General features: G+C 44.4%; 1 protein-coding gene across 1 annotated transcript in view; it reads left to right on the top strand.

Moving 5' to 3' along the window:
- LOC124629938 (protein nubbin-like) overlaps positions 1-17901 on the top strand; it is a 111092-nt gene extending 93191 nt beyond the window's left edge. Inside the window, exons 4-9 of the mRNA XM_047163618.1 lie at positions 11069-11116; positions 16196-16356; positions 16429-16518; positions 16594-16702; positions 16771-16998; positions 17080-17901. Coding sequence (XP_047019574.1) covers positions 11069-11116; positions 16196-16356; positions 16429-16518; positions 16594-16702; positions 16771-16998; positions 17080-17618 — 1175 coding nt within the window. The 3' untranslated portion in view covers positions 17619-17901. The remainder of the gene's footprint in view (positions 1-11068; positions 11117-16195; positions 16357-16428; positions 16519-16593; positions 16703-16770; positions 16999-17079) is intronic.
- Positions 17902-18337: the final 436 nt, after the last annotated feature.

Genomic DNA, 18337 nt, shown 5'->3' with positions numbered 1-18337 from the left:
GTCGAAGAATACATAAATGATAAGAAGATAGTCTAATGAATACATTAAAAAATAGTGTTTTCCTCACATCGAATAATATTACTTAATATCTCTCAGTATCTACCCAATTATGTACCTTATTAAAGTTAGTAATGCCTTCTTGTGCTGTGCGCTAACATCGTCCATAATATGTGCCTAGCGTTGAGCCCCTTGTAACTTCATTGTAACATTATGCTATGCAAATAAATATGAATATGAACAAATAATAATGAATTCCAACCACGCGGTCGTCACACACAAGCTGTTGCGAGACAACGCGCCTGACACAGGTGAAGTGACGCCCGCACCCACTAGATATATTCATGTATTTATTTCATAGTAATAATCTTGTACCTATTTTGTTTAGTTCTTCAATGTTTGCCGTACTACAAGCTGTTGATTTGCATCCGTGCCATATTCAAGGAGGTAATTATGCTAATGATTCTCGACCCAAATCAATAAAAAAATTGGTACTTAATTTTTTTTCTTTAATTTTTTTTCGGAATTCTGTAAATGTCATCTAGCCTTATCTAAACTTAGCGCGTATGTTACTGGCGTTAAAACCGTGCTGCGCCCTCACACAAACGCAAACACAAAGCATACGCAACGATCACTCATAAATTTCATTCATAAAATTGGATTACTTCGGAAATACCACGACATTACAATGACAAAAAAAGCAGTGCATATTAGTTATTTCCCATCTACTGTAATTCCAATCGATTATTTACGTATTGTATGTCCTCCTCCTGAACTATGGCACAAATGCAAATCAACACCTTGTATAAACGCCTTCACTCACGAAATAGTAAACGTTAACGTTATTATTCTCCGACAAAATGAATGAGGTTGAAATATTCTAATTAGTGATTTAATGTCATGATTATAATTATCATTTGAAGAGCGATTAATTATCGCAATCAGCAGTCAGTTCTGTTTTATTGTCGACTCGGGCTCCGGGCTCAGCCGCTGCGCTGTTTTGAGGAGCTCTAAAACATAATATGTGCGTACAGCAGGTACCCGTGAACAGTGCAGGTGGGTACAACTACGTGCTCCCTCTATCTCTGCTCACATGAAGGAGTTCAGTTCGCTGTCACGTGGCTCCGGAGACGATAAAACGAAACATTGCATGTTATAGATCAATTTTATTTTTATTTAATATCATTTCGTTCAAAAGTCGTGGTTATGTACGCTGTGTTCGGTGCTGTAGTCAGTGGTCAGGCATGTGCCGCAGTGGCTAGCGGCATCGCGGCGCACTCCCCCGGGCGGCGCGCTTTCATCTCCGACCCGCGCTGTCACCCGCACACTCGCACGCTCGCAGGCACCGCCCGTTTGAAGTTCAGTAGCGGTACTAACAACACTAAAGCTGACCGAGAGCGGCGCGGGGGCTCTCACCATTACTGATGATATACGACTGGTGTGCACATTAAATGTGATTAAAGCAATTTATAATGTTTATTTGGCCGCGATATCAATGATTAAAGCGTAAGTAAGGAGTCGCGCGCCCGCATCGCGCTGCGCCCGAGCCCGTGATAGCGGCGGCACGCGACCCCCGCGCCCCCGCGCCCCCCGCACCCTCGCATCATCGGATTGTTCAATTAAATAGAGTTAACTGCCGCTAAAGGGTTGCGGCGCGTGCCGCCCCCCCCCCCCCGCCCCCGCCCCCGGCGCCTGCGCGCGCGCACCCTCGCGCACTAGCCTCGCCACGCGCCTGCTGTAGCAGATTTCGATTTCACATTGCTTTGTTTGCGGCACAACTCTTTCTCTCCGCGAGCTATTCAAAGCAAAGTGCGTACCACATGCAACAGATTATAAAAACGATCATAGTAATATATTGATCGTTCCTCGTTAAGATTCGACGTGCTTATTAGTAAACTGTAATGACATGCGTATGCGCCGGCCAGCAGCTCTGTGCAGTACGACACTTGTCCGTCGGGAAGCAGCATTGCTAGCTGAGCTAGGAATCCCCGTCTTTTATATTAACTGCAGTTATAAGTTGTTTTGATAAGTGATTCTGAACAATTTTCAATTGTTAAGGGATACGATGACAACCAACAATTTTGATTTGTAGTCAATTATAATAACCTAAGATATTATTTAACTATCAAAGATTATAAATGAAAGTATGAAAGTATTATTGCAGTACATAAGCTAGACATGTGCGTACATTGTAATGAGGAGGGTGAGCGGCGCGCTCATATATCATAGCAGTTTAAATTAAACCCGTCACCGATATTGTCGCGCGACGGAATAATTTACAAATGACAGCCGCTCGCGCCGCTCGTAAATCACGCGCCGTGTGAGGCCACCCTTAACCCTTTCCCTGCCCCGCGCCCCGCGCCGCGCGTCCCGCCGCGCCCCGCGTAAGCAAATCAGTTGAGTTTAGAGCGTCGCTTTATCTGCGAGTGAAGGGTGGCGCGGCCAATCCCCGCGCCGCGCCTCTAGCTACTCATCTACATACCAGCCATATGTAAATGTGACACACAACCTATACGTGCCACAGGACTCATTCGGACTTACCTGCTTTATTCAACATTATTAGTAGTTACTTGTATCATACCTGTCAATATCGTTCCGAACATAAAAGAAACAAATCGAATGTTTTGTCAGGATTCAACTGTAGTTATTGAGATGTACGGGCGCGAGGTGCGGGGGGGGAGGGTGCAGCTGCAAGGCTATTGATTAGCGCCGCGCCGCTGCACCGCCAGCACCGGCCTCACCGTCCACCATCACGACAACACACCATCTACTCGACTTTATGGAAAATATACAATTATAATTAAGTAATTAAAACCATGATTGGCTCCAGTAGATGCACTTGATAGAACTGTGCGTATTGCACCTCCACCGTCACAGGGGAGAACACATTTCAAACGAAATAAGATTAATAAAATAAAGATGTTATCCGATAACTACAATAAGTGTTTACGGACGCCCCTTCGTGTCGGAGGCCAGCAGCGGGCACTCCACTCGGGCCCTCCCGCGCCCTCCCGACCCCTACAATGCCAATCTTTAATTAAATATCTAAAGGTATGAGGGTTGACACGTCATAAAACTGCACAAATATAGAAATCAGTGTTCATAAAAACCCATAAGAATGGTAAAACACGAAGGGTCGGCCGCTACGCGCCGCTACGAGCAGACGCTACGCGCCGGACATCTGCTACGCCACTACGGCGACCTGCGTAGCGCCGCTACGACGCACGGTCACTTGCCTCACGCTGACTGGTACTGGATCTCCCGAGTGTAGGGCTGCCATCTCGAATTTCACCAAACCCGGACAAACATTAAAAAAACCCGGACATTTGGCGTAAATCGCATTTTTTCCCCGAAGGAGTACGATTTTTTTAAACAAAATAATACCTAATTTGTAATCCATTTACTATTAACACATACCTACTTAAATCCAATGAGGTGCTTCCTTACATGAAAAGTGTCCGGGTTTTCCCCGGACACTTCTTGAAACCCCGCCCGGACGGCCCCCGGACGGCCTCCAAACGAGGACAAATCCGGGGAAACCCGGACGGATGGCAGCCCTACCCGAGTGGAACTAAGTCTGGCTTATTTAACTAATGACTTGATTTCAGTCAAAACCCATCACCATCCGTATATTTCTTGATTGATAATAATAAATATTCGATAGCATGTTACTGCTTAACAGGAAGCATTTTATAACGTTCACTGCTACAATGGAATCGCGCCTCAGGAACTCTCCAAACAAATACTCCCGAAATAACACGCGGTGGAGCGGTTACCGTTAAAGTAAACACACATTTATTCACTTTAAAGTTTTCTATAAAGGAGGCGAATTTCTTATTCAAAGTAGCAATATGTTGGCGCCTAAACAAACACTGGCCACATTACGTAAATGCATTCTTTGGATAGAGATGCATGAGCCGGGGCGCGAGGGGGGCGCGAGGGGGGCGCGAGGGGGGGGAGAGGGGTCGGCGGGTCACTACGAGCTGAATTAAACTTTCATCGGGCGCTGTTTGCGCACATTAGCATCACAAAGCGGCCGCCACCGCCACCGCCACCGCCACCGCGCGGCCGGCGGACGCTGTGTCACATCAAACGGGAGCTGCCCTTTCATGTTCCACAATCACTTTCCTAATGGTGACCCTGCGTGGCGCAATCGCTTCTTGTCATTTTCTTCAAACCTTTTAAATATGATATCGATTAATCTTTCATTTATTTTGGTTGTATCTGCGGACAATGTAATAGTCTTATCGACATTAGGATCTATAAAGAGTTATTGAGATAAACAAAGAGCAGGATGATTAACACAATAGTAATGAAGTAGTGGAGTGTCTCGTGCTGTGCCGGCCGCTGGCTGATGCCAGATATACACAATGATATCATTTGTTTGACAATGGCGCGGTAACGACTCGGGGCACACGCTGCACAAGCCGTTTCATTTTTTATTTCAATCGAACTCGATATCGGAATTCGCGCATCGGTTAGCCGAACCCGTCGCTCCCCTTTCCTAAAAAAATTAAACAGCTTTTAAAAGCTCGATCCGTTCGGCGAAAGGGAAAAAAATCATCTCAGGTAATCGAAATAATGGCGAGATCGCGCGAAAAAAATTCACTAAAGGGCGGAAAAAGAAACGGATTCGTACAAAAAAGTTAAAATTTTTAATTCTCGGGTGGAGGGTAGTGTGGGGTAGTGCGGGGTAGCGGGACGGGGCCCCGGCTCGGAGCGCGGCGCGCTCGGGGCGCAGTGTGTCGCCTCGCGCCGCGCAGTGCAGTGCTCTCCCGCCATGGTGCTCTCCGCCTGCGTCCGCGACTCGCGCGCCTACTGCTCCGCGCGCTACCGTGAGTACCGAGCTTTACTGTACGCCTCTCTCACCACACGCACTGTACATGCACACATGTACTACCATGTCCTGTGGTGATGGTCGCGGGTTTGCAACGCGTTCGCGACCGTAACTCGCTCTGCGCTGCATATATCATTATACTTGCACATTCCGTACGTTCTTAGATTTTAACTTGTAATAAGTTAGTACTACATATGTATATAGGTATATAGTACGGAAGTTATATTCACTCGCATCTAACTCGTGAATGAATTGGTGTTAATGTTTGTTATGACGTGTGCTAGCTGAAGGCTGTAAGCAAACCTCGCGTGCTCCTGAAGACATTGCTTTCAGTCCGTCTCTGTCGAGATGCACCTGATGTTGTCCAAACAGTGTAAAGAGTATTAATTTGTTGAAAGATATTTCAACTCTTTAGTTTATTTATTTCTTAAATACAATGTGTTAATGTCAATTTAAAAAGACGTGACAGAAATATGAAAATCTGTAAAATTTAAATAACTTTGAATGTTGTTTTATAAGTTTAAATAAAAACAACTTGATTGCGTTTCAAATCATGAAACAACATTCAAATTGACATTGACACATTGTAGGTATTTAAGAAATAAATAAAATAAAAGAGCTGAAATTCTTACAACAACTAAATACTCTTTACACACATAGGCACTATAATACACTTACACATGCATAAAGTGGAACAGGTGATGAGGAGCGTCTTCAATCATTTTGTGATTTTTAATGTTCTTGATACCTCTGAAAAAATAACTCTGGAACACTGATCCAGAGTTATTTTTTTAAGCTTGGATCTTTTCAGTGTTAAAATGTCTAATTCTATAATTAGGCTTTTAACATTTAAACATTAAGAAATATAAGACATTCAGGTATTAGAATGTTTTATATTTCTTAATGTTTAAAAATAAAAAAGAGTTCGTTTTCTCGAACAACTAATTACAAACAATGCAATCAGTTACATAAAAGTAATAAGATTTTTCGTCAATTCCACTACAACTAAGTAAAACTCTTCTGATCACGAAATCATAATGTGTGTACTTATGGATAAGTTCTATTTTATTTAGAACTACATGGATGTATTTTGCCCGCGACTTTGTCCGCGTCCCGAAAAAAATTACGTCTCGTACTGAAGAAGAAGTATCTCGGTCTCCTCCATATCACCTATTTTCATACCGATCTCGATCGGTTCAATCGTTTTAGCGTGAAAGCCTAACAAACAAACCCACTTTCGCATTTACAGTTCTGCAGAACAATCAATAAAAGGGTATATCCATTATCATAACTGCCTCGCATTAAACAAAACACTTGTTAAGAGTGCATCGGGAGAGACAGACCAACGCGAACTACACTGCAATCCATTCGTAAATACACTCTTTTGCAAAAAAAAACGGGCACCCTGGTTGCATAGTCTTAATACATATATGTTTCAGAAGGTTTTAATGACTGGAGTATGTTACTAGCATCAAAAGGATATAAGCCATGCGTAAGAGTGTTTTCTTAATTTGAATTTTGAGGAATTGCTAAGACGCTGGCTATACTGGCTGGTAGAAAGTTCGTCAACGTTTTGAAAAATTTTCGATTTAATTTTCAGAAAACTGATAAAACAGTTTTAATAAGTGATAAATGTAGCTTTCTGTTATATCACAATATTTATGATTTCCCCTTTGTCATAAATAAACACGACGGCTGCGACAAAATCAAATTGAAGTTAGCAGTGCCAGTTAAAAGACTGTTTTGTTTTTGCAAAAGAATTTATTATTGTATTATAGGTACATCATCGTCCTCCCGGGATAGCTCCTGGCAGGTGGATGATGTTCAATAGTACGTCATCGTCCTCCCGGGATAGCTCCTGGCAGGTGGATGATGTTCAATAGTACGTCATCGTCCTCCCGGGATAGCTCCTGGCAGGTGGATGATGTTCAATAGTACGTCATCGTCCTCCCGGGATAGCTCCTGGCAGGTGGATGATGTTCAATAGTACGTCATCGTCCTCCCGGGATAGCTCCTGGCAGGTGGATGATGTTCAATAGTACGTCATCGTCCTCCCGGGATAGCTCCTGGCAGGTGGATGATGTTCAATAGTACGTCATCGTCCTCCCGGGATAGCTCCTGGCAGGTGGATGATGTTCAATAGTACGTCATCGTCCTCCCGGGATAGCTCCTGGCAGGTGGATGATGTTCAATAGTACGTCATCGTCCTCCCGGGATAGCTCCTGGCAGGTGGATGATGTTCAATAGTACGTCATCGTCCTCCCGGGATAGCTCCTGGCAGGTGGATGATGTTCAATAGTACGTCATCGTCCTCCCGGGATAGCTCCTGGCAGGTGGATGATGTTCAATAGTACGTCATCGTCCTCCCGGGATAGCTCCTGGCAGGTGGATGATGTTCAATAGTACGTCATCGTCCTCCCGGGATAGCTCCTGGCAGGTGGATGATGTTCAATAGTACGTCATCGTCCTCCCGGGATAGCTCCTGGCAGGTGGATGATGTTCAATAGTACGTCATCGTCCTCCCGGGATAGCTCCTGGCAGGTGGATGATGTTCAACAGTACGGGGCTCGTTTCCTTGGTTACTCGGATACCCACTAAAACAAATCAAACATTTATTTGCTACAAATGATTTATGGTACCTACTTATTACAGTAAGATTGTTTCAGCATATTCTGCCCAACGTGGCGTTCATAATTTTAAACTACAATTATCTATTGACATGTCTTTTGAATAGTCCTTAATGGTGTTATAAAATGTATGTAGTAATATTTTGAAATGTAGTTTTTCAAATGACGTGGCATGCAGTATACATTTTTCTTAAATAATTCTAGTGTTAATGGAAGTAGCTGAAGCCTTTTAATGGAGTGATCTGCAAATTTGCCTTTCCGTGCTCACTTTAAATAAATTGTAGTTCCTTCTAACAAAATACATATTTCAAAAATATATAAACAGGGGGTAAACGTAGGATTTTATGCTTTTGGAAGGTTAAGTTCACCGACATCATTGATATCAGTTTTCTTAAAACAACTGTTTACTCTACTTGTCTGTCAAAGTTTAGAATGGCCCTAGAAGTCGGTGTCTGCAGCTCTGTTGACTGTATATTTAGCCAGCGACTTCTAGAGTAGAGCCATGTCTAAAGTTATGGTAATTTTTTAAACTTATTTTTAAGGACTTGTACATTTCTAAAGATGAGTTGAACCTCTGTATTTTTTTTCTTGCGTTGGTTTCTTTAACTGGTTTCAACTAGAACTAAAGAAAGAAAACATTCATTGGCCGAACTAAAAATAAACACTCGAGCCCAAAAGCTGGTTTTCTTCTTATCTCTTCTTGCTGTACGATAATTTTCATCGGAGATAATATTCCTTACATCGTCTTAAAAATCACTTAAGAAAATCGACAAAAAAAATGTTGCTTAATCTTTTGTGAGTAGTGTATATGTTATGGACCATGTGATTAATTCGGGCATTATTAATAATGCCCGAGCATTATGAATAATGTCTAGCTTTATCGGGCCAAGTGATTAATAACTATCTTAACTTCATTATTTATCACATTGCACGGGCATTATTATATTGCTACATGACAGTTGGGCAATTTGATAATGAAGCAAAAAATTGAAGTTAGTGACGAAAACGTATCCCACGTAACGGTTGCCCGGGTAACTGGGTTGAGGAGGTCAGATAGGGCAGTCGCTCCTTGTAAAGCACTGGTACTCAGCTACATCCGGTTAGACTGAAAGCCGACCCCAACATAGTTTGGGAAAAAGGCTCGGAGGATGATGTGACGAAAACGTATCGCTGCAAAACCGACTCCACGTAGTCTTGTCTGTCCTACCCCTAGAGTGCAATTCAAAACCGCGTAAGTGTGGAGGGGCGAGGCCCGAGCCCCGCAGCACCGGAGCCGTGACAGAAGCCATGCTTGCTTACATTTTAAACGTACTGAGTTAAAAAATTAGAAGCTAAATAAATAAATTTAATGATGTCATTTAATAGTATTTTAGAAGTTTACTGTTAGAATGCATGCTACAAATTTAGATGCTAAAAAATAACCATCATGCGGAGTTGTATTTAGAGCGGTTTACTTAGAAGATAACGAGTGGCTGAGATAATATTATTTAGATGCTCGTTAATTGTGGCTGACTTAGTAATTTAGAAGGCAACATACATTATTCGGGGCGAATAATTATATTAAAAAGGAGCCTGTTTAATAAGCACCCTTTAAATATGACTTTCCTTAACTTTTAAATGCAAAAACTAGTGGATTTTTAAGGCAGAAGTCCTTCATAATTAATCCAAATCATGAGGCTGATTATTTAAGTGGTTTAATATTTAGTTTATTTTAAATTAAATGGCAATAACAATAAAAAATTGCATATAAATATGTTATTACTTTGCTTGTATTACTTTGCCCAAAAGGTCACGGGCAATATGGATAGTGCCCGGTCAATTTGATTATTTGAATAATTATTATCAAATTACGCTCTCATATTGGGCATTTTTCATAATGACCGGGCATTATGTATACTGCTCAATTTATCACTTGGTCCATAACATATACATACATCAATGATGATGATTATGTCCTCCTGGCCGATTATCGGCTGTTCTCATATAATGAGATTGACCAACTGGGCAAGACATATTATAAGTAGTGCACAAGCATTTGACACAGGTGCACTCACTAATTCTTTTACTTTAGTACTTCACTCTCATAGCGCGATGGGACGGCAATCCGACACTACCGGAGAGAGATCAGGCCAATGTCGGTCCTGCGCCTGATACATAAATAACATGTAGGTATAGGTAGAAACAAGTTTAAACTCAATATACCCCAAGTTAATTACTGATGTATGTAATATACGTAATTATTATTTACGTCTAAGTGTGAAATACACGTGTGAGTAGAGACGCAAACAGATCTAGAGCTAACTAGTCATTCCATTCTGACTTTCATCCCACGGGAGCATGTCACGCATCATACCTTAAACAGTCTGCCTAGAAGATTGTCTTCTACTTGTAATATTAGGCCAGTGCAGAAAACTGCTGTTTTTAGTTAGCTGACGTCCAGTGGTGGCGAGAGCAGGAACAACATGGTTTGAAGGTTCCCTCGGAACTGGTTGCGCTTCCAGATTGCTTCATATTGGTTCCAAATTATACTGTATATTAGAAGACTATGATTAATGCTAGAAGGAGCTTGTTATAGATGTATTTAAGGAAATATATAGTATATACCTAAGTAACATTATGATACTTCTGCTGGGCGATATGTATCCGCCATCGAGCGCTGCGCCGCGGATCGTCAACTAATCCGATCGCGCAAAAAACTACACAACTGTCGGTTTTTACATTGGTGACTATATCCACGAAGCGCACATCGTTTCTGTGATTGCACCCTTTGTAACGCACACACAAAAACTGGTGATGACGTCTCAATGCGAGCGCAGTTTTTTCAGCAGATGCTGCTTTTTTATCAAAGAATACATCTTTTAATAATTCGCGTAAATTTGAATAAATGAACATTGTGTCGACACAAATCCTTTTTTTTCCGCGCAGTGAGCGCAGGTAGCGCTCCCACGCTGCGCCCGCGCCGCCCGCTTACATGCGTGGTATCCGCGCGTCTACTGGCTAATAGTAAAATACAAACAACTTTTATTGTAAAAGCATATTTATTTTATCGTAGCTATCTGATATGTTAGTTAGACATCGGATATGGAGCAGCGTCGGTGGCGCAGGGCTCGGCGGATAACATCAAGTGGTGGCTGATCCGCTCATTAATCAGCATTACTTGTAATTTGATAATCCGGTGTGTTTGTGGCTTCGTGTCACGCGCCCGCGACGCCTCGCCGCCTCGCCGCCTCGCCGCCTCGCGCTTATCCTATTAATTGCATTAATTCGGCTCGACCTACTGAGCTGATCCTCACAACACGCACTCTCTTGTTCATCATATATCTACCGTAACCAAAATAATCGCAGAAAAAGGTTATTTTCGTTTGACGATTACAGTTTGACATTTGATTACAGTTTTAAATTGAAATTGATTTAAATAATCAACTCCGTATTGGCTAAGCTTTTGCCGATGGTGGACCACCAAAACCTTGCTTATAATTTATTAGCTTCTATTTTGGAACAGTAGGAATGATAGAGTGAGGTGAATTCATAAAACATGTGACTTGTACTACTGAATGTGAAACGTGGAGTGACGCCAGCTGTTGCTAACTCGTCTGTTCTGTTGCAGAGGAATCGGGCGAACTCATCAAGTCGCCGTCGCCGCCGCCCAGCCACGGTCAGTACCCCCCTCACCCCCACCCCCTCACACACACACACACACAACACAGAAGCCATAAGCACGAAGTAAGGATTGATGACTTCACGCTGTTCTAGTGTGAGTTATCGCATGTTCTAAATGTTCAAACGCTACTTCAAGCTCGTGCATAGATAACATCTTTACCAACTGTGAACTTCAGAGCCCTTTAACATCTGAAGTAAAGTTGGATAATTTAGGTCAGCTTATTGACGAGTTGTAAAGCGAATGAAAAACCTGCATAAAAAAATACTTTAGACCTATGAACAGGTAATAACACAAAATTTATCTGAACAAAGCTGGCTTATCATAAATTCTTAATCCTTGAAAACAAATACCTACATACAAAATATGTGATAACTTAAATTATGAACGCATCTAATAGAAAGAAAGAAGGATTGTATTTGTCAGAATACAATACAATACATTAAAGTGTTACATAATATATGTATTAGCCTGTTGTGTTCTACCATTACTGGTGTACAAAATTAAACTTATAAACTAACAAAATCATTATAAACTACCAAAATGATATAACGCTAAAGTAAACATGTTATAGATAAATTGCAGGAAAAACATTATCATTAAATTACTTATAAGGTAAACGTACCAATACTCGTCGGATTTCGGAAATCACCGACTTTGAAGCGCTACTGTGTGTTAAATATTCAATATAAAATGAAAATTTTTGCATGACGTGATAGAGTATTTATTCGTTATTCTAAGTAATTAATGTTTTTTTAATCATTTTCATGGGTTTATGTACTTATTAAGGCAAAAGTAAAAAAAGGGCGATGTGTACCAATAGTCGTCTGATTTGTACGGATACTCGTCAAATATTCCCAGTACTCGTCAACTTTTAATGCTAATGTGAACTCTCTGCTCTTGAACATAAAGTTCAAGTTATGTACATTTTTTTTGCGCTTGACTTTGTTAAGTATACTTGTGCCTTTGAAACATTAGGTAGATAGATAGAAAACCAAATCCCTATTTAGAATAGCAGGTCATAATCTGTTACAAGAGCAAGTATTCAATAAAACAGATTATATTATATTACATTTTAATTTATATTCCTATATGTCAAACGCTTGGAATCACAAAATAAGTCTATAAAATATGTGTTATATTTCGTAATCAATCATATAACCATGCAGTCATGTGCATATGTAGCACGAGTAAAATTATTACTATTAAAATATTTAAATTGCAAAACCAATATTGTGTTTTCCCAAAATTTATATACAACCTTCGCTCCTCTCCCTTATGGAAGCAGCCACATCTTTTAGACAGAATTGACCAAATTATCCGTACTATCCTTCATCTCTTTTTAATTTGGCCTTGGACGACCGAGCGTGGCTTCAAGCCACCCTTTTTTTTTAACGACGTCAAAAATCATTAAATGACCCCTCCCGCTGTGGGTTAGCAGCGGTGAGGGAGTGTCAGACTCTTACTGACTAAAAACCGTCGTGTTCCGTCATAGGCATTTTATGTACCAGGGCCGCGGTATCTCTTTCGAACAACCCGCAGCCCCGGCAGGCCTTGGCCCTGCTAGGCCCCGCTGGGGTTGCTGACATCTCTTTGAGGAGCGCGTGGAACAACGCGCGCCGTCGACACGGGCGCGAAGCCACCCTTCCGATCAGATTCGGTGGCCTCGGCGTCCGCAAAATTTCCAGTTTAAGTCTACCGGCGTTCCTATCCTCGGTCTGCGGCACTAAGGAGTTGACCAGCAAAATTTTAGCCCCTTCACTGGTCGATTCTGAGGTGCATGGTATGAACGCCTGGAAAGTGGCTTACCCAAATACAGCCTTCCCTGACAACCCGGCTTCCCAGAGACAGTGGGACGAGCCGCTCTGCAGATTGACAAGACTAATTGAAACATCTGACAATACTGCTGAGCGTGCTACTGGCTGTGGGAGAGTGGGAGTCAGGCTATGGCTTCACGCACTGCCGTCACCCAGCGTTGGGACCATGCTGGGTGACACAACATTCCGGCTCGCTACATGCCTACGCCTCGGCGCTCCCACTGGGGCTCCGCGTCGCTGTCAGTGCGGCGAATCTGTGGACTGCCTTGGGCACCATGGTCTTTCCTGTGGCAAAAGTGCTGGTCACATGGCACAACACGCCAGCATAAATGACATGAAAATGTGGAGTCCACTCGTGACCAAAAGGCTGGCCTATACTTCGGCCAAAGGATATGCATTGCCATCCAGCGTGGCAATGCAGCCAGCCTTTTGGGCACGATCCCCGCTGACAGCGATGCGGATGAATTTTTTGATACTTAGTTTTAATATTTCCCCCTTTATTATTTTTGTAAATATGAAAGTCTGTGAGACCACCACACTGGTCAATTTTGAGGTGCCATGTCTGACCGAGGCTTTAAATGCTTGGAAAGTCGTGCAGCCGCAGTGCCGGCCGCATACCACGACATGCTAACATCAACGACGTGATCCGTCACGCTCTTGTTGCCGTCGGCGTACCAGCCGTACTCGAACCAAATGGCTTGGTACGCGACAATGGCAAGAGACCAGACGGCATGTCGCTATTTCCGTGGAAGTTGGATAGGACTTTAGTGTGGGACGCGACATGCATCGACACTCTTGCGCCATCTCCCGGAACTCTCCCATCCCGGAACTGCATGTTGTGCTGGCTCCGCCGCTGCACAAGCAGAGAACCTCAAGCGGCGCAAATATAGTAACCTTATATACAAGTACATGTTCAAGCCGTTTGGGGTTGAAACTCTTGGGCCGTGGGGTCCAAGAGCCCCTTCTTGCCAAGGATATTTCCCAGCGCCTGGTTGACCCTTCACGGGACCCAAAAGCTGGCTTTTATTTCGCACAGAGGTTGAGCATTGCCATCCAACGTGGCAATTCTGCCAGCCTTTTGGGTACATTACCCAGTGACAGCGATGAGGAACAATTTTTTGATGCACTGTATTAGTTTTCAGACAGACAGAGCTCAAGATTCGTGCCGATAACTATAAGATTACTCTTTACCCATCAATATCGAATACGACAAGCAAAGCAGTGACAGCGATGGAAGCTATGTCATCTTAGTTTTAAAACTGATTTTAATATTTTTTGCGTCAAAACTAGTTGAATGACATGATTTTTATACAGACGCTATTAAAGCAAGTTAGGGAGGCGCGGTACAATACGCGTGACGACATGCATTTATTTCAAACAAAAAGCATAGTGCAACAGTCAAGCAACAGTCAATTTTTGCTTGCCACAAATTGTAATCCAAGCGTAGTAGAAACAAAGGCTAGTGGTAGTTGTACCCAAAGCGGTAGATATGTATCGTGTGTCCTTAATCGAATGGCGGAGGCCTACAGCGGCCAATATATACCTAAAAAAAACACTCGTAGAAAATGCATACTTATAGGAAACAGGGGATTTAACCATTAAGAAACATATTAATTCAATCGAATAACATGACTGTGTACGTGCATCTAGAACCAGGAGAGTAAAATGTACCCCTAAGAAAAAGCTTTAAAGAAACGCAGTTTTATCAACAAATGTAGTCTAAACCTTAAATATGTTTGTTCTAGAGAGATAACAATTTTGTAAAAGTCCCGATATTAGCTATTTATTCGCATTTTGTACTGTAAAACACAAAATATCCTCATTATGACGAGTTTAGGTGCAACTTTTGAGCACGTCCCTGTAGTCGTCATAATAATTCTAAAATTGACGGGTTTTGGGTCAAATAGGAGTTTTAAAGTACCAATAGATGTCACATTAAAAAAATATATCTTCTATGTTAAAAGTATTCCAAATTGCATATTACATCGTTAGCAAATAAACTTAACTATCTAATTAAACAAAGAAACATACCACAGACCCCACTGGAGTTATGTAAATCAAAGCACAAAACCACGTGCTGAGTTTCACTTTTGACAGCTGAACTTCACGAAAAAACTATTTTGTTAGGGCACACACTTTTCGAATAACATATCTCAGACGCCATGAATGTTAAAACCCCGTATTGTAATTTCAATTGTGCAATATATTATCAACAATATGTTGACATATAAACCGGACCATTTTAAGTTCAGTAGAAATAATAAATAAAAGTTTTTAGATTAATTGACGACTATTGGGGCATGACGACTTCACCCGCGTTTACCTTACTTCATATTTACATTGCATCTTTTAAGTAATCGTTTACAGTGCACCTAGTAACATTTACATCAGCATATACATCATTTACCAATCAGCATAGCAAATAATTAAACCGTCATCTGTTGAAGGCATCTTCCAGCTAAACTGACTTTACACGCTCATCAATATGATTCTAAACCATCATTTACATAATTGGGTCGAGTATTTTTTTAATTAGTACAATTCTCTTTGGTATAGTTGATAAAAGCGCTGGCATAGTGCCCAGCAGATGATATCTGAGCTTGTAATTAGCTCCGGCACTAATGAGCAACACACGTAACGTTACGGTGTGGGAGGCCGGTGCGCCTCTGTTCACTTTCCTCTAACTAATATTGTCGGCATCATTAGAAAGTGCAATAGCACCCCTGCGGCTCAGTGCCACCTGTCCGCGCCTTGTCTCCCAGGAAGGGGTTTGATCCCGTGCGACGCACGCACCAATAAAAAAAATCAATGACACCTTAACCCCTTGTAAGAAAGTGCGCACGCGACGTCAGAGCTCATCTCACCCCTTTGTGTAGTACGTGCCGCTCACAATACCACTCGGAACACTTTCTGAGCCACCCGAGCCCACCACTTTCTGAGCTAGGTTAATAATACAACAGAGTTTCCTCTCAGTGTACCTACCTGTAGTATACCTGTCTCTGAGTCATGTTTGCTACTCTCTATATCTTAGTTCTTGAAACTCCAAGTGTGGACACAGATTGACAGTCGTTTCACTGTACTTCTTCGTGCTCGACACAGATGTAATCTTGTATTCCCTTGCTTGTTACCTTGCGTCTAAGCTGCAGATGTAATACAATGAAAATGCAAGGAAACAAAGCTGACGACAAGATTACATGGGTGCAATACGCACTTGAAGTGTTTTATGTAATACGTTAACGTATGTGTGTATGCTGCGCAGACGGGTCGGCGAGCGGCGAGGGCGACATCAGCGGCGACGAGCGGCCGCCGTCCCCCCCGCGCGCGCCCTCCGCCCCGCTGCCGCACCCCGCGCACCCCTCGCACCCCCCCGCGCACCCGCCGCACGTCGCCAGCGCCGCCGCCGCCACCGCCGCTGTCTTCGTAAGTGTCCTGCCCCGAGAGGTGCAGCCACTGGCGCGCGGCACGTGCTGACCTGTTGCTCTTGTGTTGCAGAACGCGGCGGGCGCCGGCAGCGCGCTGGCGCAGCTGCAGCATCTGCTGCTCACCCAGCACGGCGCGCACTCGCTGCTGCTGCACACACAGGTGAGACATGCAGCCACTGATGCAACACTAACACTAACGTAGTGACCAGTAGTAACCGCGTGCGCTGTGGCACAGGTGCAGCAGGCGGTGGCGCAGGCGGCGGCGCAGCAGCTGCAGCAGCTGCAGGCGCGCGCCGTGCCCTCCTCCGTCGCCGGCACCTCGCCGACCTACAAATACATACAAGGTTCGTACTCGCACTACGTACATGCAGTGCACGTGCTGTGCCGCCGAGCTAACGTGTTGTGTGTGCAGAGGGCCGGTCGCCGTCCCCGCGCCGCACGCCGCCCGGCGCCGGCGCCTTCCTCACGCCGCACACGCCGGGGCCGGGCCGCGCGCGCTCGCCGCACGCGCACGCGCACACACCGCTGCACGCGCACGCGCACAAGCCGCGCGCGCTCGACCCCACCGCCGACGACACCGCCGACCTCGAGGAGTTGGAGCACTTCGCCAAGACCTTCAAGCAGAGACGCATCAAACTCGGTGAGTGCAGCGGCCGAGGCGCGAGCTGCGCCGTCGCGACTGTCGCTCGACGTCGTGCTGATACCGTTTGTCGTTCCGCAGGCTTCACGCAGGGCGACGTCGGCCTCGCGATGGGCAAGCTGTACGGCAACGACTTCTCGCAGACGACGATATCCCGGTTCGAGGCGCTCAACCTGAGCTTCAAGAACATGTGCAAGCTGAAGCCACTGCTGCAGAAGTGGCTGGAGGACGCGGACTCGTCGCTGGCGGGCGGCGGCGCGGGCGCCGGCGGCGCCGCGGCGCTGGGCGCGGGGCTGGCCGAGGCCGTGGGCCGGCGCCGCAAGAAGCGCACGTCCATCGAGTCGGGCGTGCGCGTGGCGCTCGAGAAGGCCTTCCTGCACAACCCCAAGCCCACCAGCGAGGAGATCGCGGCGCTCGCCGACGCGCTCTGCATGGAGAAGGAGGTGGTGCGCGTGTGGTTCTGCAACCGGCGCCAGAAGGAGAAGCGCATCAACCCGCCGGCGGGCGAGACGCCGCTGGCGGGGCACGGGCACGCGCACGCGCACGGGCACGCGCACGCGCTGCACGCGGCCGCGCTGCAGCCGCTGGCACTGCTGGCGCGCGCGCCGCCGCGCGACTGACGCGCGCCGCTGTCGACACATATCCTCTCGTTGTAAATAGTGCGCGGCTCCCGCGGTGTACAGACTAGTGTTAGCGTGTATATAGATGTATGTGCGGGCCGCTGCGCCTGCCTAGCCTAAGTTTATATTATATTATTACGTGAATTTTATTTATGTGCGAGCGCGGCGCGATCGCCGCCGCCGCTGTACAGAGCTCATATCAGTTAGCGCACCACGCGACGACTATGTAAGGTGGATGTGTAGAAAACTATCTATATGTTACAATAAAACATCATAGACATTACGAGTGCTTTCATTTACCTTCAGCCTTCAGCAGTACATAGCTGCTTCTTCATATTCTTCCCCAATGACATTACACGGTAGTAACAATGCTAAGCACGTTAAGAAGTCCAGGCGCTTATGATGATTATAACTGACTTAGTTAAGGTTTTCTTTTTATTTCGTTATTTTTTATTTATGAGATGATAGATAACAATAGTACAAGTAAATATTAGAATACAACAAAACCAATGACCAAAAACACTAGTAACAGGCGTCATAGTACTCCTCCGCATGGCTATGATCCAGTAACGTGCCTAGAAGACTGACCGCATTGCCACGTTGTATGACATTGCTTATGATTACAAAAAATATACACTGAACCAACCAAAACGCAACCTGGTGCCCGATTCTCTTAAGTTAACTATGTCAAAATTGAATCGCAATAGCAGTTTTCAACT

The sequence above is a fragment of the Helicoverpa zea genome, chromosome 4, assembly GCF_022581195.2.
Source record: "Helicoverpa zea isolate HzStark_Cry1AcR chromosome 4, ilHelZeax1.1, whole genome shotgun sequence".
Classification (NCBI taxonomy): domain Eukaryota; kingdom Metazoa; phylum Arthropoda; class Insecta; order Lepidoptera; family Noctuidae; genus Helicoverpa; species Helicoverpa zea.
This window is presented reverse-complemented; position numbering and strand designations above follow the sequence as displayed.